At 44.6% G+C, this 27,684-nt stretch overlaps 1 protein-coding gene across 3 annotated transcripts in view; it reads right to left on the bottom strand.

Annotated features, from left to right (window-relative positions):
* Nucleotides 1-27,684, bottom strand: part of LOC121442107 (carboxyl-terminal PDZ ligand of neuronal nitric oxide synthase protein-like) — a 289,142-nt gene that overhangs the window by 54,889 nt on the left and 206,569 nt on the right. For 2 of the 3 annotated variants that reach the window (XM_041643580.1, XM_041643582.1), the window contains exon 4: nucleotides 22,579-22,652. In XM_041643580.1, coding sequence (XP_041499514.1) covers nucleotides 22,579-22,652 — 74 coding nt within the window. The remainder of the gene's footprint in view (nucleotides 1-22,578; nucleotides 22,653-27,684) is intronic. The other variant, XM_041643581.1, reaches the window with a different exon arrangement.

Below are 27,684 nucleotides of genomic sequence, written 5' to 3'. Positions count from 1 at the left end.
TCATTTTCTTCAAACTACCACAGCCATAATTTTCTGTGTGTTCACATCCTCCCTCCAATGCCTCTCACCTCCACTAAAACTGTCTGCTGGTTTTAGAACTCCATAGCTGCTGCAAAGAATGTGGAAAATCTTAAGCTCCCTGGAAGGTTTCCTACCAGGTCTGTATTTAAGCTCCTCCCCATTCCAGACTCACAGAGAAGTCTCCATCCTCTTCCTAGTCAACCCCTGCCAGGTCTCACCCAGCCATCCCAACCATGACATAAGTACAGAACCTGAGGTCAGAGGTCTGGACCTGTCAAGGGCCTTTGAGTCAACTCTGTTCCTTGTCTCAGACCTCATTTTTAATCTTAATTCTTAATCTTTGAAGTGATAATAGTAAAAACATTGTTTACTATTACAGAGGAGGCCATAATGTCCATGTTAGCCAATGATGAGGAGTGATAGGCCACATTGTACAAATATTTTAAAACTATAGAAATGAGCCCAGAAATATCAAATGAAATACCAAGAAACATACTCACTGCTCGCCCAATATTACTGTCTTTAGAGATAGGATAAGGTAGTTCTGTGGCTTGAACGTGGAGCTACCTTAGTCTGTTTTTCATTAATACAATGAAATACCCATGGCAATATATTCTAAAACAAAAACGAGTTTGTTTATACAACTCACAGCTTAGAGGCTGTAAGTCTAAACCACATAGCATATGATCTGGTGAGGGTCCCCTCTGGTTGTGTGACGATAGCGGAAAGAATATGGACTTCTACACGTCTTCTGGTCTCTTTCCCTCTCCTTATGAAGCATCATCATGTGCTTAGGGGAGTTCTACTCCAATGGTCTAATCGAATCACTTTCTAAGTCACACTTCTAAACATCATTGTCAGTTAAGTTTTCACTCGATACTGTTTTAATACAGTGTTTTAGGGATCAAACCTGGGCATGCGTTTGGGCTAGGGTGGGTCAACAGCAAACCACATTCAGAGCACAGTAGGCCGGAGACCTCTTTCCTTGAAGTTCTGTAAGACATGGGCATTCCTAACTCAGAAAGGCACCCATAGGATGGAGGAGAATGAAAGCCAAGGGAAAAAAGACAAGAGATGAAGTAACTACAGTTGGTAGGGACAGAATCAAGTCATCTTCTTCTTCTTTTTTTTTTTTTTTTTTTTTTTTTTTTTTTGGTTTTTCTAGACAGGGTTTCTCTGTGGTTTTGGAGCCTGTCCTGGAACTAGCTCTTGTAGACCAGGCTGGTCTCGAACTCACAGAGATCCGCCTGCCTCTGCCTCCCAAGTGCTGGGATTAAAGGCATGTGCCACCACCGCCCGGCTTCAAGTCATCTTCTTAAGGGAAATTCCCAGGATATGTGAAGTATTGTGAAAGACTGCAAACCAGAAAACAGCCCCACCCCAGTTGGGTGACACTTGACTACAGAGAGCATGATCCTGACCCTGCACCCAGAAACATGATTCCCCAGATAGCTCAAACAAGTTTGGTGACCGACGCCCCAAATGAGGGGCTATCCCCAGAGGACCCTGGGAAGAGTTTGGAACAGATGCCAGGTCAGAGGGAGGCCAGCGTCCTCTCTGCTTTGCAGAAAGAGTACACAGAAAATCTGCATAGGAAGGAGCGCAGCGACCCTCACGCCCACCCTCCGACACTGCCTGAATACTCGCGTGTCCTTTCCCACTCCCACACCGTGTCATGGCATCAGGACTGTTTCACAGCCTTTCCCGGGTTGTCTCTCACTCTCTTTCCTGCACCACATTTATTTTTAGTCCAATCTTTAGAAAACATTGACCCACCTTGTGTTGATTGGTTTTTTTTCTCTTACTGCTGGCTCGATCTGTTTATCCTTCTCCTTCTCCAGGACTTACAGAGCTCATTATCATTTTGGCTGCTTCTCTTCTATTAGCAGGTACTTTGATTTCCATCTTTCACATCCCTCATGCTCAAAACAGAAGTCTGCTTTCCTCAGATTTCATTTTCTCAAGGCTTTTTGGCACGGAGCATGTGTGCGTGTGTGTGTGTTAGAATAACCCCCAGCAATGGTGCCCTTTAAGTCCCTCGTGGAACTTTCACATGACATGTAGGTATTGTGACACACTGTCCAGTATCTGTTTGTCACAATGAGTGGGATGTATGTCATCTGCCACAGTATGCTGTAAAAGGAAGTCTGGGATCTCAGGGCTGGGAGACACTTTGACAGCCAGGCTCATTTCCCAAACTGCAGGCAAAGGAAAGCAAATACAGGAGCTGGTTTATAAGGTCCTCTGCAGGAACAAATTCATAAATGTCTCCATTACTGCTGCAAAACATCTCCTGTGCACCCACAGAAAGGAATAAACACAACTGAGTTTTAAAATCTGCCGAGAGCTAGACAAATGTATGCTTATTTTTTGAGAGTCTAGTTAGGGCACCCTTGTGGTCTATCTCAGCTGTTAATTTATGTTTTAATTTCACAGCTGTTACCAAGTTCTTTCTTATGTCCCACTAAAATCTCCCCTGCTTTGCTTGAATCAACCACAAAGCATCACACAGCCCTTCCTAAATGCCAAGTGCGTGATAAGTTAATTTCTTCTTGTTCTGTACTTGACAGGCAGGAAAGAAAAGTCAGCATCCCTTAAAAACATAGAAAAATCCTTTTCATATACTTCAAGGCTTTCTTTCACTTCTTTCCAACACTCAGAATGTCTTTAAAATAACTTCACCTGCTGTTGGCTGTCAAGATCCAAATCCATTTATAAAACCTGCTAATTCTCTTTCCTCTAAGACAGAGTTAGAGTTTGGATACGAAGCTTCTTCCAACCATTGCTCAGGTGTTGGGGGCCTGGCCCCAAAGCAGGATTCAGAGGGAACTTGATCACAAGAGTTTGAACCTTATTAAGGATTAGCCCGCTCACGGACTCATACTTAGATGACATTGTGGGGAGAGGACAGAAACTAAGAGGTTGAACCTCGCTAAAAGAAGCAAATTCCTGGGAGCATGCCCTGAAAGGGTATCCTGTCCACAGCCCCTTCCTCGGTTTTCTCCTTCTCTCTCTCTCTCTGTTGCCCCTTTCTTTGCTTCCTGATTGCCCTTCTGCCATGATCTTTCTGCTATGCCCCAGTCCTAAGAGCAATGGAGCCCCTGATCTGGAACTGAAAGCTCGGCCATAGATGTTTGCTCCAAGTATTTCATCATAGAGATATAAATAAATAAATAAATAACAAATAATGCGGTCTATCTACTGAGTTTGCTCACATTTGCCTAGGGCAATCCCTGCTTTTTCTGTACTTCTTAGCGTCCTCTCACTTCCTGAAGACCCTTGTTCAAAGACAGAATTTCCAGCCACAACCAGAAAGCAGAGGGAAAGCCAGTAGTGTTACTCTGTTTGGTATATGTTGGGGCCCTTGCATACAAAACTGCGGCCTCCTCTCCTTTCTTCATGGGCAGTGACCGTGGTCATCAAGCATCCCATGGAGAAAGGCATTAGCGACGGATGTTCCTGGTAAAACCATGCACAGAGATGTATACCTTCCATCCTTGGCTCCCCACAGGCACACTGAGATCTCCCTGTTGTAGAGAAGTAGAACAGACAGAAGAGTCACAGCGCAGGCCACAGAGCGGCTCTACCACGTAAAGCTACTGAACATTCTGAGACTTGGTCTTTTTAACTGCAAAATGGGAGAAGAGGCTCATGGGATTACTCGAAGAGTAAGACTGTGTGGTGGAGACTGGGGGTGTTAGCAACCCAGTCCAGGTCATGAAAGCAACTGCATCCCTTGAGAATTCTGAGGAGAATTAACTGGAACTGTGGGGGGAGGACAGGGCAGAGGATAGGGGCATTGCTGAGGACAGAGCAGGTCCCTGGGCACCCTCAGCACCCTAAGGCGATGAGAACTTTCAGAATCTAAAGAGAGAACACCATAACAAATCCACAAAGGTAGTCTGTAGGTGGGGACCACAGTAGGAAGAGCTGGGGAGAACGTCTGAGGGGGACAATGGAAAGCTGTCAATCACAGAAGCAGAAGGGAGCAGTCGTCAGAGTAGATACTGAATGGGAAAGGCAGAGTCATGAGATGCAGTCCATTCTTGGGCAGGGAGCAGAGGGTATTTCAAGGGCCCACAGGAGCTGGGACCAGACGATTGTCAGGACCAATAGCGGTGAGGCCAACTGCATGCCTCAGACCTCACCTCACGAGCTAAGGGCACTGGTGGGGTTCTGAGCAGGGCAATGTGGTAGCTGAGGTCAGCAGGATAAATGGACTGGAGGAGGGTGGCAATGAAAGGCACGCTACAAGAGGGTGTTGTAACACAGTGTATGGGCACACAGGAGAGCCTGGACCTGGGGCTTGCCAGGTGGAAGGCTACACAGATCCTCTATGCCCAGCTGTGAGACATAGTACATATTTTAACTCTTAGGTTTTGCTTTGTTTTGATTTTTCAATCTATAAGCTCTGGGAATGTCATGATAATTTGAGTTTGTCATGTCAGGTGCCAACCACAGGCTAGGGAGAATGGCGTGCCCTGGTAATGTGCAGAATGCAGTCAGCATAGCTAGACTGAGCAGCTTGAGACAAAGCAAGAGATGCTCAAGTCCTAAGGCAAAGGCTGCAGTCACAAGTCTAAGGAGACAGACTTGGGGCATCCCTGACAGGAAGAGGAAAGAATAGCTGACTGGGTGAATGGCGAGGAGATGGGCTTGGAGCATTCCTCACAGTTAGGAGGAAGATAACTCTGACATGGGACACTTGGTAGAAAGGGACGAAGTGGGAAAAGGAGGCTGGGAAGGCAGAGGGTGGTTGGTGATGGACATGTCAAATTTGAGAGGTGGCAGTGACTTATAGCTGGGATTTCTCACATCTCAGGAAGCAGAGGGAGCTAGACCTGAACTAGGGTTGAGCTATACCTTCAAAAGCCTGCTCTTAGCAACACACCTTCTCTAGCTAGGCCCCACCTCCTAAGAGCTCTATAACCTTGCAACACAGAACCAGTAGCCGGGATCAAGCGAAGGACCCAGAGAAGGATCATCACAGCAATGACAGATTCAGAAAGGGTTGAGAAGGACCGAATGGCCACATAAGAGCTCCCACTGGGTATCAATGGAAAGAGACCTAGTGAGACATCACTGGTGGGTGACCTTGGTAAGGTCCATTTTGGTTGAGTAACTTGGAAGGCCCAGTTAGAAGGAGCTGAAAAGCTCAAGGGAGTTTTGGAAAGACAGACAGCAAATGCAATTAGTTAAAGAGCTTAGCCGCAACAGGCCAAGACTGAGGGACTGAGAGTTAACTTTCTTTTATAAGAGTGTGTTAACAGAAAGAAAGGAGGGAGGGAAGGAAAGAAGGAAGGAAGGACGGAAGGAAGGTAGGAAGGAAGGAAGGAAGGAAGGAAGGAAAGAAGTAGTGAATGAGTTTAGACAATAGCTCAGCCAGTAAAGTGATTGAACCTGAGTTAAATGCCAAAAACTCACATGAAAGATACTGGATGCACACAGAGACAGGCATAGAGACAGACAGACAGACACACACAGAAAGGGAGACAGAGGGAGAGAGGGAAACACACACACACACACACACAACACAGAGCCAGCCAGCCAGGCGACATGGACAGGGAGACAGAGAAACACACACACACACACACACAGACAGAGACAGACAGAGACAGACACACACAGAGGAAGACACAGAGAGAAAGAGGGAGAGGGAGACACATAAATACACACACAGAGACAGATGATGTGGATAGAGACAGAAACACACACATAGAGAGACAGACAAACAAACCGAAAAAGGAGAGATACAGAGACAAGGAGACAGAGACACAATTGAAAATAAGTATCAGGACCCAGGGAAATTACACAGTATATGGTGGCTCAAGATTTAGAGGCAGCAGAAGACAGGGTCTAAGTGGACGAGTCACCTCAAGAGGATGATCTGCCACTATGGTGGGGGCTGGCCTGGACTCTTTCTCACTTTCTTAGACAGCTCTCTGGCAGCCTTTTGAAGCAGTCCAGCTTTTCCCTGACAGGGAGCTGGAGCAGTTTGATGTAAAAATCGGAGTTGGGCTGGTGGCAGCGAGGGTCAGCACGGGTTTGAGGACAGTGTCCTGATCAAAGCCATTCACCTGCCCATTACTTAGTTGGCTCTTCTGAGGGTGGGGACAGCTAGCAGAATCGTGACCTGGGTCTGAAGGAAATCAAGAGGAGATGCGTACTGGCTTATCCTGGCACTGAACTCCCAAGGAACCAGGCTTGTGTAAATATGGAGGCTGGATACACCAGGAGGCCAGGCGCCAGGCAAGGTTCTCTTGGGACTTGGCTTCTAAACACTTGGAGTTTCTCTTTTAGAGTTAGCTTGTCAAATTCTTCTTCATCAACTGAGGTGTCTGACAGGCTTAATTATTTCCTTAGGGCTTAGTTTTTCCTTCAGTGAACAAAGGCAATTGGGAAGATTAGGCTTAGCTCTTTTCCTAATAAAGGATTCTTACCATGCAGATGTTCCCACACTGGCATACACCGAAGTTTGGGTACGACAGCAGACTGACCGGAGTACTCTCCTATTGTTTGGATATTGCCCCAAGTACAGGAGGAAATATACCCGTAGCTTCTCCCATCTTCAAAGATTAATTATGAGCTAAAAGTAGACAATGATCCCATGCACACATCAGAACTACTGGGAGCTGTCATTCTGGGGCCTTCCTGCTTATCTCCTCCAAAAGAAAATGTTGTATGAGGGCCATTAATAAGAACAAGAAGAGCCCACTTGCTGGTTTTTATGATTTCATCCTTTCACCTACTCTCCGAACGTCAGGAATTATCAGTGAGATTGTAGCAAACAGAACAGGAGGCGAAGTCAGAGGCCAAGATAACACACAGTCAAGCAGTGATGAATGCACAGTCGGGGGTCTTAGCCGGGCACCCTCCACCAGCGGCAGGAAGGAGCATGGGCATTTTCAAAGGCAGCCTACCTGGCTGTGAATCCCACAGCAGTAAGAGGTGCTGGACAGTCTAAGCAACAGTGAACACGATCATTTGACCCTTGTTTCTCCCTGTTCCCAAATGCAATGTTCTTTGGAATAGTAATTACTCAGTGGCTTGTTTTCTGTTAGGACACACATTTTCTTGGTCTAACATTAGTGTTGGTTTTATTATTCAAATACTTGCATACAGGGGAGAAATTCAGGGTTGAGTGAAAGGTATCATAGGTTGATTGGTGAGCTCATCTATTTATCCAATCTTAGACCAAGGTTTGAAGAAGGATCATTTCTACTTTGGAGGAATTTTGTAAAGATTCAAGAAGAAATCAATTAAATTGGACAAACATGCACTGAGCACTGTCATGTGTAAGAGCTGGAGGTCAAGCAGCCAGGATGATCATTAATTTGCAGTCCAATTTCCCTACAATTTTATTCACCATCGGGGCTGTGCGGAGAGCGAAGCTGGAGGGAGGGCAGGAGAGAGGCAGAGGTATGTGTGATGTGTAGATATATGAAGGTCACAGTACATGTGAGGAGGTCAGATGACAATTTTTGGAGTTAGTTCTCTCTTGCCACTTTGACAGGCATTCTGGGTATCAAACTCAGGTCTTTAGGTTTACACAGCAAGTATTCTTACTGAGCCATCTTGCTGACCCTCAAATGTTGTCCCTACTAAAATGTATTGGACAGATAAACAACTATTACCAAAGAGATTATCTTCAGGGCACTTAAGAGGCTGAGGCAGGGGAATTGCCGCTGAGTTTTGAGGCCAACCTGAGCTATAGAGCAAGTACCAGGCCAACCAAGACTATATAGCAAGAACCTGTCCCAGAAAAACCACAAAGCAAGGGAAGAGATCTCCACTGTGAAGGTAGGATGAAATAAGAAATTCCTGTGGGGTGTGGTATTTAAAATAAACCTTTTGAAAGATGGATAAGAATCCGGCAGGCAGAAATGTTAAGCCAAACACAGAGAATATTTAATTAATCACACTTTGATCTTGACTGCTGCGCAACTTGGAAAAGCCATGACTCTTTAATAGTCAGCCCCTCAAAATTTCTTGATAGAGGACACAGGCCTCGCAGACAAGCCAACTCCTCCTCTTCCCATCTCATCCTCCATCTCATCCCAACTCCCTGTCCATCCCATCCTCCATCCATGCAATTATTCTATCGCATCTCATCCCATCATTCCCTGTCATGTTCCATCTCCTTCCATCATCCCACCCCGTTTAAGGGACTACCAGAAAGAAAACCCAGGGCCACAATCCAGTGATGCTCCCCAAAGTGGTAAGACACAAGAAAGAGCCCACAGAAAGCTTACTAGCCAGGCCAGAAAACGGCACTACTATAGTGTCAGACTGGTTTTCAATGGAAGGTGTCTTAAGTGGCCAATGTGGGCTAAGCAGTGGCACTACTTACTGTCATCCTAGAAGCTGTCTATTAATATTAAAGGTCTGTCTGCAAGGGACTATATGACAAGTCAATGGCTCTTCATTTGCCTTTAATGTTGGTTACACAGTAGCCCTCCTCATGAACTATGATTTTTTTTTTTTTTTGTCTCTCGAAGGCAGTAAGCCTTATCATTGTATCACCAAGACATCACCTGCTTTTTAGACCTGTGTGAGACCCAGGCCTTATGCCAACTTCCTCAGAATCCAAAAGATCCCAAGGACATTGAGGACACCATCAAGGCTACCCCTTATGCAAATCTGAGCTTTTAAAGCTATTTGAAACTCAACACAAGATTGGTTTGTTCTGAATAGAGAAACTCCTCTAACAAGCTATAAATGGCTCCTGGACTGGTGAAGGAGGCAGTTATCATTTGAACATTAAATTGTTAAGAAAACTCAATGCTTTGATTTTTGTTTTTGCTTACCAGCTCCTAACCAGTCTGAGAAGTAGGAGAGCTCATGACAAATCTTCTTGGCTTTAAAAGTAAATTTTTAAAGACGACACTGAACCCTTAGTGTCATGAAAGGCTATTCCTTGGGGCTCATGGGTCTGCAGGACAGTAGGTCCCCAAGTTTCCCTAAAATTGAAAATTCTGATTGGGGCATAGTAGCTCATACCTATAATTCCGGCACTTGGAAGGCTGTGGACAGAGAATGGCTGGGAATGTACAAGAGCATTCATCCTCCAGGTCTAGTCAGATTCTCAAAGATACTTATATCCTAGGGAGTATCAAGACCACGCAATGAACACCCAGGACAATGCCTGCCTGGCAGCAGGGAGGGAGGGGTTTTGATTCGCACACACTTTCCCCTCTGAGATTCCTCAGTGCCTCACAAAGCTCTAAATCAATTCTCTTGGCATGTTTAAGGAGAAAATGAAGCGCCGAGTAATAAAAATCATTTCATAGCAGAGCTGGCCCCAACCTGGCTTCCCAATTCCTTGCCTCTTCCTCCACAGAGTAATCCTCTCCCTGGAAGACAATGTTTAATTATGTGACGTTTGCTACCATTGGCCTAATTGGATTTTTCTTCATTAGTGTAAAAGATGCCCTGTAAGGTCAGGCCCAGAGAGGCTGCCGAAGTCTGCTTCAGCTGTCCTCCATGCCCGCCTACTCGCTCTTCAGTGGGCTTTGTGCCACTCTTGGGCTGCTCTTAGGCCACCATGAAGGACAAGGCCACTGTAGTGGTCTGAATGAGACCAACCCCCACGGGCTCATCTATCTGAATGCTTCGTCCCTAGTGGGCAGAGCTGTTCAGGACGGGGTAGGAGGCATGGTCTTGTTGGAGGTGTGTGTCACTGGGGTTGGGCTTTGAGTGTTCAAAATCCCACACCTGCCCCAGTCTCACGTTCTCTCTGCTGCCTACTGATCAGGATACAGGCTCTTGGCTACTGCTCCAACGCCAAGTCTGAGCCATGCACAGCCATGACGGTCATGGACTAACCCTCTGAAGCCGTAGGCAAGCCTCCAGTTAAACGCTTCCTTTTATAAGGTGCTTCCCTTGGTCACAGTGTGTCCTCACAGCACAGGATACTGACGAAGACAGCCACCAAGAGGGTATGTAAGCTTAATGGCCTTTCTGAAACGAACATTTTAAAGATTATATTTCTTAATTCACTTATTTTGATGGTGTTGGGGATCCAACACAGGATCTTTAAAAGAAAATTTTTTTACATTTATTTATTTCATGTGTGCTTTGCCTGCATAATGTTTGGTCTGCATGTCTCTGTATGTATATGAACCACATGTATGCCTGGTGCCTGCAGAGGTCAGAAGAGGGCATTAGATTTCTTGGAACTGGACTTACAGATGGTTGAGCCACCATGTGGGTACTGGGAAATGAACTCATGTCCTCTACAGGAACAGTAAGTGTCCTTGCCCACTGAATAACATAGGATTTTGCACATCCTACCCAAGCACTTTGTTTCTGAGCTAGGACCTCAGCCCTGAAATGAATGTTTTATCATGGCAAAGGAGCAGACCTAGCCTACCCCCGCTTTCATCATGCAGTGATCCTGAATCCCTGTTATATACTAAGGATCCTTCCAGGCACTGGAGACACAGCAGTAGACAAAGCAGGCATGGTCTCTGCCTCCACAGTGCTTAAGGCTAAGGGTTGACACAAAGTTCTAGCAGGGAACCCTGATTGCTCTTTGGGCTGAGGAGGGAGGGGGACTTGATTGGGGGAGGGGGAGGGAAATGGGAGGCGGTGGCAGGGAAGAGACAGAAATCTTTAATAAATAAATTAATTAAAAAAAAACAAAGTTCTATTTGTTGATCAGGACTGAATTTCCAATGAAGTGGGATGCCACAAGTCAAGAAAGGACAGTTAGGTAAGTATTGAAGTTCCAATGGGAGGTGACTGGATCCTCCTGTCCCTCCTTCATTTAGTCTCTGTACTCAGACATCACTGATCTGGTCCATGACTAGAAGAGCTCATGGGTTGGCGCATTTCTGCTGCTCTCACCTGTTTTGGTCCGTCACTGATATCTCCCATTATATTCAGACCACAAGGCAACCTTTCTTGTGTTTATCTTGTTGACCCGACTGTCCACCCATTTATCGTACATTGCTCTCCAAGCCAGGTGAGATTCCCTGCAATGCTGCTTTCACTTTGGCACTTTCAGAGCCAAAGACATCATGGGGAAATTGCAATGTAGAATTATACTGAGCTTTGAAAACACCAGAGTAACCATATATTTGCAAATATAGTACCCTAAACAGGGAGGTAAGATGGATACATCATACACATTGATGATACTGGGGGCACCCATAGCTTCCCCCTTAAGAAACTCGTATTTTACTTTATACAACAAATATACATTATTTGGGCATTTAAAAACTTTTTGTCTGAGGGATGCCCAGATGGCTCAGCAGGTGTCTTAGTTTGCTTTCTATTGCCGTGAAAAAAAACATCATGACCAAAAGTAACTTGGGGGAGAAAAGGTTTATTTCAGTTCACAGGCTAGACTAGGGTTCGTCACGTAGGGGAGTCAGGGCAAGAGCTTGAGGAATGAAAGCAGAGGCCATGGAGGAATGCTCTTGACTGGCTTGCCCCAACGTTTGCTCAGCTTGCTTTTTTATACAGTCCAGAATCACCCGTCTCAGGGTGGTACTGCTCATGAGGAGCCTGACCTTGCCACGTTAACCATAGTCAAGAAAATGCCCCTGCAGGCTTGTCTAGAGGCCAATCTGATGAGGGCAATTTCTCAGTCGTGATTCCCTCTCCGCAGATATGTCTACATTTGACCCGTGCAGCAGGCAAAGGCACTTGCTGTGCAAGTCTGGTGGCCTGAGCTGGATCCCAGGAGCCCACATAAAAGTGGAGAGAACCAGCTCCACTAAGTTGTCTCCTGACTTCCATGTGTGTTCCCCCCACATGTAGACACACCATGTACACACACTCCATGATAAATGAGTGTAAAAAAAAACCCTTATATTTGCATCCCATTTCACTAAACATCTGTCTGAAGCCTGTCACAGGGAGTAGGGGCCAGAGCGAAAGCCTGGAGGATAAGTGCTAAGTCCTTTAGTCTTTCAACCCCCATTGTTTTCTATGGAGCAGCATGTCCTGACCGGAAAAGAAGTGATGAAAGCAAAGGAAGGAAGACAGAGGAAAAGAAAGGTCAGACACCTGCCCAATAGAGCACGAGGCTGCAGTTAGTGATTTACAAGTCATCAATCCTTGGCGGAAACTCGGTGGCCATTCTAGGTGTTTACTGAGACTCACCAAGCACCACTAGAATACGGGGAACCTTTCCCACCCTATGAAGAGGAATAAAGACAGTGCAGAACTTGGCCATAAAGAAACGTCAAGACTGCTCACAACTCTGTAGGAACGAGAACAAAAGAGGGAGAGACAAAATAAGCAGAACTAAGAGATAAGCAAGAGAGGCATGTGTGTTGAGATCACAGCTGGAATGATGAGAAGAACCTAGGAGAAATGTCTGTGTATATTGGGCATATTTCATATTTGGACATATGAAGACCATACAAATGAAGACATATGGAGCTGTTTCTATGAAGGATATCAAAGCCAGACAGTGAGGAACTGCCAGGAAGTGGGCTCTGATGAAGACTAAACCATGACGTTGGAAAGGAAGGGGAGTTGACAGAGGACACTCTTGCATGCTCTGTGATATATTGATTGCATTCTGAAAATTAAGTTTATTTTTAATCAGAGGGCAGAGCTAGCCACTAGCTGACCAAAATTAACCACAGAGGTTTTGGAGGACTGAGGACAGATAGAGAGCCAGAAAGTAGTAAGGCGGGGCTTAAAGAGGATCTCTGCTCTTTTGGAGAGAGGAAGAGAAGAGAAAGGAGGTCACTGGTGGCTTCTCCACAGCTTCTCTGATCTTTTAGGGTTTTACCCCACTATCTGACTCCTGATGTTTTAATGATAAAGAAGAACTAGAGAAACACTTTATTTACATGAGATTACCAGGACTAAAGGTGGTTATTTCAGGGCAGGGGATAGCAGAACATGTGTGAAGAAAGGCAGGGAGCCATTGAGTTGAGAAAAGAAAAGACAGGAGCTGAAGCTGACCACGAGTGAGGGTGGGGCCCAGAACAGACACAGGTGGCAGTGGTATGAGGATGCTTTAAGGGACAAGGGAATCTCATCGGGGAGGGGTCTCCCACAGGCAATAAGGGTGTAGGGTTGACATGCAATAGAAGATGAAAAGGGCGGGGACATTAGTGAGGATTTCTACCAGAGTGAACAAGGGATCACAGGGCAGCTGTGGGAGGTAACCGAAGCCAGACAAAATGAATGCTCCCCCCCCCCAACCTCTCGGTTCTTTTCATAATGTTCTCCATGCAGAAAATTGGGTGAGTTATTCTTGCTCATGCATATGTATGAGATACTGTCAAGGAAAGGTCTCAAAGCTGGGAGAAATAAAAACATCAACTCTTCATGAAGCATTACTCATGGTTAGAGTGATAGAACAATTATATCTGTCAAATGAGCTGTCCAGAAATGACACAGGAGAGTTAGGGAGAGATCCCTCGGCCGGGTGGCTTTCACACTCCTGATAGCAGCGTTTCCAGTTTAGCAGAGGCCCCATAAGAACCTAGATAATAGGAGGTAAAAGCAGGAGGAGGGAAAGGCGTTCATCTAGAAACAGTCCAGGACTCTGCAAATAGCAACACTCATTTAGAAGATGACATAAGCAAGGGCTGGCTCAGGCTCCAGGTCTACACCTCCATCCCTGACCTTTTAGGGCTTTCTGTAGCCTGGGTTCCTTCCAGAGTCCAGAGGAAATGAACTGCACGCCAGGATTTAAGTTGGCTTGTGGTGGTTTAGAGGAAGGTACTATGGTTTGGCTGTGCCCTCCACAGTTCATTTGTAAAGCCATGGTCCTTACTTAGTGTGGTACCTGGTTGGTGACAGTCTTTGGGAATTGGGGTCTTATAGGAGACTCCACAGGTCACTAGAAATGTCCCCCAAAAGGAGACTATGGAATCCATACCCATGTTCTCTCTTCCTTTTCCATGGCTCAAGATGTGTCCACTGACTCCAGTATGTGCTTCAGTCATAAGCAACCTTCACGAGAGGTTCAAACCAACAGAAACACCTGAACTGAGAGCCACAATAAAAATAACCTGGGTTGAGTATTTTTCTATTGTGGCAAGAAGCTGACTAATAGAGACAGGATTCTCCGGAGCAGAATCCTCCCTGATTCTAGAGAGGCAGTCTGAATTCTGGAGCATTCTAAAGGTTTTCTTTGTCTTCACGAAAACAACAGAGTGGCTGAGGATTAGTCCACCCACCATCTCTCACAACTAGCTATCTGAGGTCTGAGTTGTGTGTCATTGCATGCCTAAACATAGGAGTACTCCAAAGTTGTCTGTACTTAACAGACCGCCAATCTTTCTTTGTCCCCTGCGAACTGCTCCTCTTCCCTTTGTGACCATATTACTATCTCTTCTTCTTAAAATAGATTTCTGCTCCACCTCATCATCAAGTTACAGTCCATTACATCATGATACCTCCTTCCGCTGCCAAGTAACTGAAAGATTCTACCCACACCCCTTGCTGAAGGAGCTTCTTTGACCATCAGATGCCCTCACATCATCTTTCCTTCTGTCTTAACTCTTTGGCCCAAACTCATCCTTTCAGGATGGATGCTCTCTTATTTCTAAGCCTCTCCACTAAGGTTACCTAGGATTTTTTTTTCCTGCTTGATTTTCACGATTAAAATGTTTTAAGGAGCTCTTTCTAAGCTTCAGCACTTGACAGGTACTTAACTTAGCACATTCTTAATAATAATTCACCGTTTTCTGTCTCTATTCTCCTAAAAAATATGTTTCTTTCCAGCTGTTCTAGTTTCTTTTCTGTTCCTGCAATAAAATACCCTGACCAAGAGCAACTGCAGTGAGAACGGGTATATTTGGCTTACAACCTCACGTTATGACCATGACTGTCGGAAATCACTGTGGCAGGAATTTGGAACAGCTGGTCACATCACAACCACAGGCGAGAACAGACACAAATACACCCATGCTGCTCATGTGCTATTCATCTCTCTTCTTCTGCTCAGACGAGATCAAAGAAGACCCCATGCCTAGGGAGTGGTGCTGCCCACAGTGGGCTGGGACTTCACACATGAATTATCAAGCAAAACCATTCCCCACTGACACACCCACAGGATGTGTTCTAGACACATCCTCAGTTAAGACTTTATTCTTGTCATTGTAGGCTTTCCAAATTGACATTTAAAACTAAGTGGTATAGCAGGCAATAGATTTTTTTCCAAGGCATGCCTAAAAATCTTTGTCCTGTGAATTCTAGAGGTTTATTACTATAAGCTCACAATTTAAGAATAAACTTTCTTTGCTTGAAATTTGGTGTCTTTCCTGAATGTGAGGAAACATACTAAGCTGGCTAACTTTATGTCAAATCAACAAGAGCTGTAATTTTGGAAGTGGCAGCTTCACTTGAGAAAATACCCCCACAAAACTGGCCTGTGGACAAACCTGAGGTGCATTTTCTTGATTGATGATTGATGTGGGAAGACCCTGCTTACTATGGGCAGTGTCACTCTTGGGCTGCTGGTCCTCAGTACTATAAGACAGGATGGGCAAGCCACAAGGAACAAGCCAAGTGTCTTCGGTAATAGGATCTTATCAACCAGTTCTGATGGGCAACCAAAAACAGTAGAAATTGCCTGTATTGTTTTGGGGGCTTCAGTTTTGTTCCTAGGACCTTGACTAATAAAATTAACACATATTAATTATACATAATAGTAAATTTTATTAATTCTGACATTTACACAGACCTGATGTATTCTGATGATGTTTACACACATTCCCACTCTTCTATTTTGTTCTCCTTCTCCCCTGAATCCTCTTTTTCTTAACTAATCCCGATCTTCTACTTACATGTCATTATTTATTTGTTGACTTTTGTGAACCAAAGACTTTCTTTAGGATTGTTACAGGTAGAAGAGTGAGTAAGACTCTGTTTACAGGGGCATGCACACCTTACTAGTGGCTACAACACACTGAAGAAAATGTCTCTCTTTCCAATCAACCATTATCTACATACAAATCTTGAGGGAGGGTTAGGGCACTGTGATGGCTAATTTCAATAGTCAGGTTTGTATTCTCTCTCTTTCTTTTTTTTTTTTTTTTGAGACAGGGTTTCTCTGTATAGCACTAGGTGTCTTGGAACTTGCCCTGTAGACCAGGCTGGGCTCAAATGCACAGAGATCCGCCAGCCTCTGCCTCCTGAGTGCTGGGATTAAAGGCATGCGCCATCATGGCCCAGCTTTCAATTGTCAATTTGATCAGATCTAAAGCCATCTGAGAGATGACCCCTAAGCATGCCAGTGGAGGATTATCTAGACTTGGTTACTTGACGTGGGCAGACTTGGCCACTGTGGGTGATACCTTTCCCTGACTCAGAACCCTAGATACTGCATAAAAGACAACCAAAGCATTCAGCACTCTCTGGCTTTTGACTGTGCCTGTGATGTGACCAGCTGCCTCAAGATCCTGCTGTTGTCACTGCTCTGTCATGGTGGACTGTACCCTTAAACTGTGGCACAAAGTAAACCCATTCTCCCTTGAGTTGCTTTTGTCAGGGTGTTTTATAACAAAGCAACTAAGGCAGCCCTGAAAGCCTCCTCCTCCTCTAAGCCAGGGTGGTGACAGCCCCTGGTCTTTTAGAGATCCTATGGAAGTGATCAGAGATGCTGTGAGTTCAAGAATCCAGCAGCCAGGTCATGTCCAGAAGCCAGGGCTCCACACCCTCCACACCACTACCCCCTTTCTTTGGCTCTAACATTTTTTTCTATCTCTTCTTCTACGATGTTCCCTGAGCCTTGTAGGCAGGATAGAGATGCCCCAGTGTGTCCAGACTTCAACAGTGGTTTATTCTCTGTACTTTGATCAGTTATGGTTTTCTGCAGTCAACACTGATAAAGAGTTTCTCTGACCCAAACTGACTATTCTATGAGCACAGATTAGAAGCCAATTAGACAGGCACACCATATTCATTTAGCAAAGTAGTGACCGTAGCATCCCACTAAGGCCTATCACCACTCCCAGCCATGGACTATAGCCATGCTTACAGCACCGCATGCCCATTCCCTCCTGTGGAATGGGCATCAGAAAGTGGTTGGTTGGTTACTCCTTGTCCTAGCTTTATTTTGTTGCTGTGATAAACACCACGACCAAAAGTAACTTAGGGGAGGAAGACATTTATTGGGCTTACATTGCCAGGTGATAGTCCACCCCTGAGGGACATCAAGGCAGAACCCTTGGAGGGAATGCTGCTTGCTGGCTCATAGCTGTTAGCTTTTCTTATATAGTCCAGGACCACCTTCCCAGGGACGATGCTGCCCACAGTGGGCAGACACTCCTACATGCTCACAAACCAATCTGATTTAGGCAACCCCTCAACCGAGACTCCCTTCTCAGATGACTCTGCGCTGTGTCAAGTAGACAAAGCCAAGTAGGACATTCCCATAATAGACTTGCCAGTCTATTGGACCACTGAATTCATCTTGTTTGGTTGTCAATCAACAAGGGTCACAGCTGGTTAGGACTGCAGCTGATTCTCCTCCAGCATCCTGCATAATACCTTCTGGCACTATGGTTGCTACACGGCAGAGAGGAAGCTTCCTGCCCAGTTCTAACTTTCTTTCTCTATGCCCTGTCACCAAGGTATGACGTGTCTTCAGCAATAGGGTCTTATCAGCCAGTTCTGCTGAGTAATTAATAACAGCAGTAATTGCTTGTATTGTCTTGGGAAAGCCAGGGACATTCCTAGTCAACAATTCTTAGGGAATTGACACTGGGATTTCCATTTGATAACCTATTGCTTATGCAAGCAGCTTAATAGCTTAATAATTATTAGAAAACTCGGTTTAAATCGCTATGGTTTCTGCCTCCCGACTGGCCTCAGCATGAAATACCACTGCTTATCCCAGTGTCAAGCAGTTTTCCACGCACTTTTTCCTCCCTCTCCAGGAAGCCCTGAGTAACTGATTTCTCACTTACTCAAGAATTGAAGCATGGATGGAGGATTAAGATCAATACTGGAATACACCTGCCTGACTTCAAATTACCATAGCAGCTGTTTGGATATTAATGCCATTTCTGAGAACTGTCTGGAAGCCTGTTGGGAACAAATCTATATGGTTTGGTCATTGAAAGAACTGGAGAATTACTCTAGTCTGCTTCCCAAAGACTTTGAGTCATATTGATTTACTTCCTTTAGCATTAAGGGGAAAAAAAGTAGGGGGGTTGTTTGTAGTTCAATCTCTAGTAGCAAGGAATATAAATATCACAGGGACGGATGTAGTCAAATATGCTAATTCTGTCTGTGCTCAGTACGAGTAGGAGAGGTGATTTCCATGCAGTCACACTAAAATTCAAAGGCAATGGTTTCCACCATGTGAAATAAGTAAATACACTATTGAACTTATTTTTATCCTAGGAACTATGTCATTTAAAATAAAAGGTAAAATAAGCATCCTCACAAAGGAAATGAAATCCAAGGTTGCAAAGAGTTGAAAACAAAACAACAATAAAACCCTCATGCTCTTCCTTTTCCAGGCCCATCTTTGCTTTATTCCATGTGTGACTTGAAAGAAGATGTTCTCATTAAAGCCACATACACACACACACACACACACACACACACACACACACACACAAAACTAGGAAGGAGAGTCAGCCTGTTACTAGGTTGCTGTATAAATTCTTACCCAGTGAACTCGACCAAGCTAAACCTATGTGTTCCAGGATCTTCTTCCCCTAAAGACAGACTAGTGAGAAATTTGGATGGTGGAAGAGAAGCAACAGCCGTTCTCTTCTGGAGATCATCAGGGGTTAGAGGGAGCATCTGGGCATCACGGGTCCTTCAAATGATATTTTGGAGCTTGTCCTCACTTTTGTATGTCATGTGTCCAGCTCTCCTTCACAGCTGTCAGCTCTGCTGAATAGCAGGGGCCCAGGTCTGACATCAGAAGCTTTACTGCATTGCCAGGAAGAGCCAGCACCCTCGCATGGACCCTGCACTTGGTCCCCCTGCAGGTGAAATCCAGCAGACTCTAACTCAGGCTCCCGGCTGCTCCCGGCTGCTCTGACTCAGAACCCACAGCAGGCAAGGTGGGTGAAGGATTTTGCTCTGACCCTTTCTGGACCTTCTATTTGCAGCTTCCCCCGAACTGTGCAAGTCTACGTTCCACAGCAAAGTCCTTACCACAGTGATATGTAGACATAGTACCTTCATTTCTGTATTTAGGCTAAGAAAACCATAACACTAAAGAACACAGAAAGGATTCAAAGCAACTACTTTAAATATTCCTAAAAGTCTAGAAACTACCACAAGCTAAGACCTGTCATAGTTAGTTACATAAACAAATAATAACATGATGCAATTTTTAAGAACCATTAAATTCCACATTGTGGAAGTAAATGTATCATCTAGAATAGCCTATCAAATCCTAACACTAAAAAAAATATCTGTGTGTGTGTGTGTATCTGAGAGAAAGGGAGGGAGAGAGGGAAGGAGAGAGGGAGAGAGGAAGGGAGAGAGGGAGAGAGACAGGAGAGACAGAATGTGTGCATGTGTTCTGAAGCAAAGAAATACTCATTTAAAAATTCACTGATGTTCCCCTCTTCAGGGTATATTTTTCTTTCTAAAAATGAATAGATGGGAAAAGATATACTACACAAATTGAAGGAAATCTCAGAAATAGAAGAGAGTTGGAGGGTCATTACTATACAATTTCAAGAATCAATATAATTAGATGAACAGAATAGAAACTGACCATAAAGAAATGGCTTGCTGATTTCTAATACAGATGCAACAACAGTTGAGTGGAGAAAGAATAACCTTCAACAAACGGGTCAAGACAACTAACTGGCTATCCATGGGTGGTAGACAGCAGTGGACAGAGGACAGTGGACAGAGTAGGGGAGGAGATCGACTTAGTCCACCCCCCCACGGAACCAAACTGAACCATCCACATGATCATAAAACCTAAAACTGCCAGGTGGTGGTGGCTCACACCTTTATCCCAGCACTCGGGAGGTAGAGGCAGGAGGATCTCTGTGAGTTTGAGGTCAGTCTGGTCTACAAGAGCTAGATCCAGGACTGGCTCCATAGCTACTGAGAAACCCTGTCTCAAAAAACCTAAATAAATAAATAAATAAATAAGGCCTAAAACTATCATGCCCCAGATGAAAACAGAAAGTCTCTGAGTCAGGGAAAGATTTTATGATAATTTTACTTCCACCAAAATTTGAAACTTAATAGACATAGTAGTGCCCACCTATAACCCCAGTACTTGGCAGTCCAAGGCAGGAGGACTACAGGTGTGAGGCCAGCCTGACCTACATAATGCGACACTGTAAATTAAGTTAAAAAACGTAATTAGAAAAAAAAAACTACTTATGAGATAGGGCTTCTCTGTGTAGTTCTGGCTGTCTTGGAGCCCATTCTGTAGACCAGGCTTTCCTCGAACTCAAAGATCCACCCATCATAAGCATGAAAGGGATTCTATTCAGGAATCTCTCAAAATTTAGTAGTGGAGTGGGGGTCGGCAGAATATGGAGTGGGATGAGGAAGGACTGGAGAGGGCACAAGGTGACTCTGGGGAGTGACACCAATGTCTACTATCTTGGCTAAAGTGATGGTTTCACAAATGGACATACACATCAAAATTTGTCAAGTTATTTGTTTGAAAGATAGTCTCATGTTTTTAAGAAATATCATTCTACCCCAATAAAACTATTTAAAAGTAAACAGTTTGTTTAGAATATATGAAGTGGGAAAGTCCTTCCAACCAAGAATAGGCAAAATTAAAATTCACAAACAAACCAGGCATGGTTGTACACACCTTTAATCTAAGTACTTGGGAAGGAAGCAGAAGCGCATGGACCTTTGTGAGTTCGAGTCCAGCCTGGTCTATATAGTGAGTTTTGGGACAGTCAAGGCTCCACAAAGACACTGTCTCATTGTTTTATGTACATGGTGCAAGAACAAAAACAAAACAAACAAAAAAACCCCTCTATCTATTAACAAGATGACTCAATGTTCAAAGTACTTGCTGCTCTTCCAGAGAACACAGGACCCAAGTTTACAGCATCTATATCAGACAGTGAGTGTTACTCTAGCTTCAGGTGATGCGGTGCCCTCTTCTGACCTCGATAGCCACCCACGCTCGTGTGGCCTGCACACTCAGATACCACACATTCACAAAAAAACGTTCTTCCTTTACAAAATGCACCGTGTAGTAGTTTGTCTATTTATAGTCTCTAAGCTAATGCGATGTTTCTTAAAGCCTTTCCTCATCAATCAAATAGAAAGTAATTGTTCCCTCTTGTGAATTACCATAACTTATGCTAATTTTCATACTGTAATTTAACGCATTTATCTAACCACTTACTAAGTGTCTCACATGGGCCAGGCACAGGCTTGACACACCATATACAAAGGTTAACAGAGAATAGTTCCTCCCTTAAAGAGCCTTACAGCCTAGTGATGAATTACTTATTCAATTAGCTAACAGGCAAACAAACAAGTTGCAATAATACACTAAAACAACTCTTCCAAGAGCCCTTACCCACGTAGTCACCAAATGCATGGTAATAATCTGAGAGCTGGCAAAGGCCAAGGTGTAAGTCTAGGTCTCCAGACTCTCCTAAGGATAACTCCTTTCCCAGTGGAGAAAACAGGCAGAAGGGAGGAGGTAGATCTGCAGATGCAAGAATGATGCCCACAAGTCAGGGTTATGCCATGGTTCCAGGCACAGCCCTGGGTTTTGTGTTATTGCTACTGATTTTCTCATCTTTAGAGAAAACACATTGGACTTCTACGGGGGTTGTGCCAATCTAATTGTGAAAGCAACTTCTGAGGGTGTGTCAGTTCAAGGTGCTAAAATAGCACACCATAAACCAGATGGTTTGTAACCAACATCGTACTTCTCACAGTCCCTGAGGTTGGAGAGTCCAAGATCAAGGGACTGGCAGGCTCAGTATCTGATGGAGATCTATTTGCTGGTCCAGAGATGGTACCTAAGAGCCCCGTCCTTTTGTGGCGATAGGAGCAAACTAATAACTCTCTAAGACCTCTCTAACCCCAGACATCTACCCTCATGGCCTAGTTCCTTCCATATACCATCCATCCTCATGCTATCAGCTCAAGGGTTAAGTTATCCACAGATAAATCTTGGAGGATCATAAGCATTCAGACCACACATTGTCCTGGGGGTGTCCTTGGGACATTTTGCTTCTTCACATGACCAAAACCTCTTCTCTATGTTGAAATTCTAAGGAGGAAGAAAAGTGGAAGCGACAGCACTGGGGAGTTGGAAGTATGGGAGATGAGCTAACTCAGTTACCTCTCTTCCCATGATCAATATCTATGAAATTACAGAATTCCAAGTAGCACAAAACCCACAAATTGAAAAGGTCTCCAATTTACAATACGGCCATTGGATTAAACAGCAAGTAGAGATCCCTCAAACCCCCCTCAGGGCAATTCATCACCAGGAAAACTTTTAACCTTAAAGATAGTTCCATCTACATGTCTCAGAGGGGAAAGGAATTAGTATTTTATTTAAATTGGTCTGCACCCACCGGCAAAAGAGATGGCTCCAGGAGACAACAAGGGTCCCTGGGGCTCTGCATCCTCCTGAGCACTGGGCTGGGCTCTTACCTGTAGATAGGGTCCTGCATCACCAGCATCTTGCTCTCATCCCATGTCCACTCCTTTTTCTGCAATAAAAGAAGCTGTAAATGAATAAGTTAGGCTTGTCCTCAGGGCAGAACCAGGTCACACATTGTGCTACTAATGCATATGCAAACACACGCATTTGCGCCTGACATTTTCCCTCTAAGAGGCTCAGAGTTGATTGCTTCAAAAGGACAAGTGGAAAATGTCGTGTGTCTGGTCTGATCAGTTTCCTCCAGGCGCTTCAGGAAAGCGTCTCTCCAGGCACAGAGGATGGGAAGGAGCCAAGAAGGCCTCATGGGAGCACACAGGCGGACTCTAAATTTCTTTATAGAAAGTAAGGGGGCAGGGAGAAGGCTATATATCGATCAATCTAGAGGAGTGGAAAAGGGGGAATAAAACAGAGAAGGGGGCAAAGATAAACCTTTAGAATACATGGAGGATGTTGTCCAACCCAAGTGAAATGTAGCCCCAGGCTCCTCTGGGAGGGATAGGGACTGACCCCGTGTGTCAGGTAAGTTGACTAGTACCCTTGCAGTCCCTCATAAAAGGATATTGATGCTGGCTGCCACCAACTTGCTGTGACTACAGAAGAGACTGAGGATAAGAATGGGGATGAGAAAATTCAAACTGAAGCGCTCGAAGAAGTGAGCAGCACCCCAATGTGAGGAGGGAAAGCTCCTGAGATCAGCCACCTTCCCTCAGGCCTGACTTCCAGTGCAGGGACACAGAGAATCCTGCACCACCTTTCCTGGTCTTTGTCTCAGATACATAGTGTTGTCAAGGGAAACTGGGGGAGATTGCATTCGTCTGTGAAAAAGAAAAGACTCAAGAGAGCAGGGAAACACTGCGTTAATAAATGAGGTCTTAGAGAGGTGGAGTTTTCAATAGAAGGCACAGAATGGCTAGACACTCTCCAAGAGATTACAGAAGACCATCGGGCCCAGAGAGTAATATCAGAAGCAAGTAGCTTTACCAAGAGGAAAACACACACACACACACACACACACACACACACACACACACACCACACACTTGTTTCCTTTAAATACTTGTTTGAGAATTTCATGCATGCATGCAATGTGTTTTGATCCTTCTTTTCACTTCCTTCCCTACCTAACTACTTTTCCTTCCCAACATCATGAGCTTTTTTTTATTTATATTCACGGAGTCCATTTCATGCAGCCTAGGTGTTCACAGGTATAGGACCATCTATGGGAGCATGAAACTGACTCTCTCCGAGATGCCATCAATTGCCAACAGCTCCTCAGCTGAGGATGGAACTTCACGAGTCCCTATTCCATCACTGTGAGAATTTGGCTGGTGTGATCTTGTGCAAGCAGTTCCAGCCCTTGATAATGTAACATCAAAGCAAAACTAGAGGTAGATTTAGACTGGTTCACAAGTACTCAATATCAATCAATTAAAACAATTTTACAGCCCACAAAACTTCAATTATACCTAAATTGTAACTATTGTTTAAAGAGTCTTTTTCATAATGGCTATTCATTACCCTCTAATGTTCTAAACGGCCTATTTAAAATAGCACAGAATGGGGAGAGTAATTAATTTTCTAAGAACCCCTTCCGAAATGTAAACATAGCAGGTTCAGAACTTCTTTACTAAATAGTTCCAGGGTTTACAAACAGCCCTTACTGGACACATTTTCCAAGCTTTCTGCTATCATGGTTGGCACGTTTTGTACGTACGACACCTGCTCCTGCAACCCTGATTCTCTGAATCCCTTTGACTCTGACTCACCTGTGGTCTGGTCAGCATGGGAGGAAAACATGGCCCTTGCTGTGTTTGGTAAGGACATCACCCTGAACCCATCGGCCTCACCACTTCATCAGCTGCCTCACTACCCCACAGGCATCCATTGGAGCCATTTTCCAGCTGATGAGCAGAAATGTTTTCAAGGTTTAAAGTCCTAATAGCTGGATGGCTATTTCCAACCTACAAAAGTTTACTATATGCACTATTTAAAGAACAATATAAAATACATAAGGTGTGATTTGATTTGGGGGTGGGTGGTGGATTTTTTTATATAACATGAACATTAAATTAAGCCATGTCTGTAGTCATGATCTATTTTGCCTGACCTTTCAACTCAACCAGCAATATTTATAAAGCATCGACTATTCGCTGCTGAGGCCTTCTGGTGAGCTCATTTCAACTGTCAATTTTTTTTTGTTTCTAAGATTTCTATTTAATTCTAATTAGTACTAATTTCTTATGTACCTACTTTGTACTTTTTTATTTGTTCAAAGACAGGAGCCGGACATGGCGACACTTAAACAAACTGAGGCAGGAGGATCACTGACCCCGGGAGTTAAAGAGCAACCTGGGTAATATACTAAGGCATGTTCTCAAAATGAAAATAGAAACAAGAGTCTCTGTGGCTGCTCTAAGAGCATTTTTATGACTACTCTGTTAGAGTCTTTGTCAGGTAGCTTTACCAGAGTGTTTTGTGCTTGCCTTCCATGTATCCTTCACCTGATACTGCATGAAGCCTCATTACTTCATTACTCATTGGTGGGGGTCCAGGAGCCCGCAGGCCTTCACTGACATCACACAGGGAATAAGGTGAGAAGGTGGGAGGAGACATTACCATCTGGCCAGGATGGAAGGCTTTCAGCTTTCTCTGATGGGGTAGGGTGCCTGACTCTAGCCTAGCAGTGGGGAAGTCAGGATTCTACTTAGCCGGGTTGGCCTCACTGGGGATTTAGAGAACAACTATTTTCTAAGCATTTGCCTGGGAGAGCAGTCATGCTCAACTGTGTTCTACCTGGCCAAGGTGATCTTTTTCTTCTCCTTTGGCTAGAGAGCAGGCTGCATGTGCTCCCATGGCAGATCCGGGTTGCCAGCTTCTTTAACTGAGTCTGGCATAGATGAGGCATAAAGAAACTTCAGCCCACAATCCTTTAATTCCTGGTATCCATGGTCCAAGCCCCAGCAATGGCAGATGGTTTCTGTGACCCACATATATTTCTACTCAAAGTGGCTGTGATATTGAGACCGAATCAGAACCTGGATTACATTTCTGGCCTGCCCAGTCTGTTCATCCAATTCAAAGTTAACCCTGGGAAGACTCTTCTTTGCAACTCTAAAGAACGCAACCAACCTCTCCATTAAAAGGAAAGAGTAGAGAGGCAAAACAATGCCAAGCAGCTCTTTCCCTTTTTTGGCGTTCCTGGCAGGAGGATGGCAAGGCCAGGCTCCAGGCATCTTGTATGAGTTTCACGGGAATCAACCAATACTGGCAGAGTCTATTGAAGCCAGAAATTAATTTTAGGAGCAATTCCTGCATCCACAGAGCACATCCTTAGAAGGAAGGAAAACTCTTTGCAATACATTCACCCAATTATTGCCCTTTTTTGAAAAATCCCATTAAAACTTTCTCCTCTTCATTAAAAACCTTGCAGTAAGCCTTGGGTGAATCCAATAAATCTATGAGGAGAGCAAGAAATGAACACAGTAACTCAAAAGGTTTAGGGGAAGGGTAGCCTCTCCAAGGTTTTGATTACCCAAGAATTTAAGGTAAACAGGAATTTTGCTTTTTGTTTTTTCTTTAAACCCAGACTCTTCCATGTGCCAATGATACTCCAAAAGTATCAGGATGGGAAGGTCTGCAGCCCTCAACATTGTCACATACCTGGTGCTCTTCCTGCCCACCTCATCCTCAGAGCTCACCAGAGTAAGGTGTGGCTCCCGGTTTGCAGCCTCTTCAGGAAAAGAACTCAGTCTTCCTGGTTCTAAGAACAATGTTGGCCCCACTGCTGGGGATAATTTAGACACCATGCAGTGTTGGGAACAGCTCAACCCAGGGGAAGCTCCACACATCTCTGCAGTGCCTTAACTGAAGACCATGGTGGGCTTTTGTTTCTGCAGCACAGTGGACGGAACCCAGAGACTCCCGCAGCACCTTGCCACTGAGCTATGTAGACCCCAGCTTAACTGAAGGACTGTTAGATTCTCCTTAGTCCGAAATAATTTCTCATCTCCTCTATTTCACAAGCGTTTGAAAGACAAATAGACAACAACACAAACAAGCCACCTCTTCTCACTTTTCCAGATGGAAATACATTTTTCATGGAAAAGTAGCAAATAATAATAACGAGAGAATGAGATAGGAAGAAAGACTAATAACTGATCTTTACAAGATTATAAATTAAGGTTAGCTTCAAGCTTAGGCTAGAAGGTATAACTGAACAGTTATCATAGCCAAACTGGTTCAACCATCTTCAGCAAGCCCACATAACTCCAAGCTGTATCCAAAGCCAGCCTCCTCTTTTCCCCTCCCCTTCCTTTCTCCTTACATAAATGCTTGAAAATAGGCCTTCAATTCTTGGTAGCTGTGAGGACATTTTTAGTTTTGCTACTCTCCATCCTGGCTCAGCTGGAGTCTCCGAGACAGGCAGGAAATGAAGATGTTTCCAGTCTGGAGTGGAGTGGAAGGATAGAACAGGGGTCCAGGCCTCTAAACCTCAGCAGCACCCCTCTGGGTGCCCTCTGGGGACAGGGTGTCCTTCACCAGCATGGGAAGAGCAGCAGGGCTACCTTCAGTCTCTTTCTACCCCAGACATGTCTCACACGGACCCTCTGGGAGTGCAAGCGTTAACTGTAGAAAGGGGTGGTGGGTAAATTAGCAAAGTCTCCAGCAAGAAAACACTCACCTCCCACCAGCTCTGCAAATATAATATAATGGAATGGAGGCAAGCCACAAGTGTGGAGCTGGTTCCTGGCGAAACACACAAATACCTAGCCTCCAGCCACACCTTGTTCTGCAGCCCTAGGTGTAAGTCCCTTGCTTACCCCCAGGGCCCTACGGAGCCTTTTATGGGTGCTGTGAGCCCAAGTTTAATTAGCCTGACCATCTCTCTAAACATGACTCCCCACTTTCTTTTATAAGTTCTTTATTATAGAGTCTTTTTAATGCTTATTTTATTTATTTAATTCTTTTGAGACAGGGTCTTACTAATGTAGCCAAGGCTGGCCTGGAACTCACTATGTAGACCATATTGGCCTTTAAACTCATAGTGATCTGCCTGCCTTCTTAGTGGTAGGATCAAAGATGAGTATCACTGTTAC

This window comes from Microtus oregoni, unplaced genomic scaffold (genome assembly GCF_018167655.1).
Source record: "Microtus oregoni isolate MIOR12 unplaced genomic scaffold, Mior012 000086F_ref0000336, whole genome shotgun sequence".
Classification (NCBI taxonomy): Eukaryota; Metazoa; Chordata; class Mammalia; order Rodentia; family Cricetidae; genus Microtus; species Microtus oregoni.
This window is presented reverse-complemented; position numbering and strand designations above follow the sequence as displayed.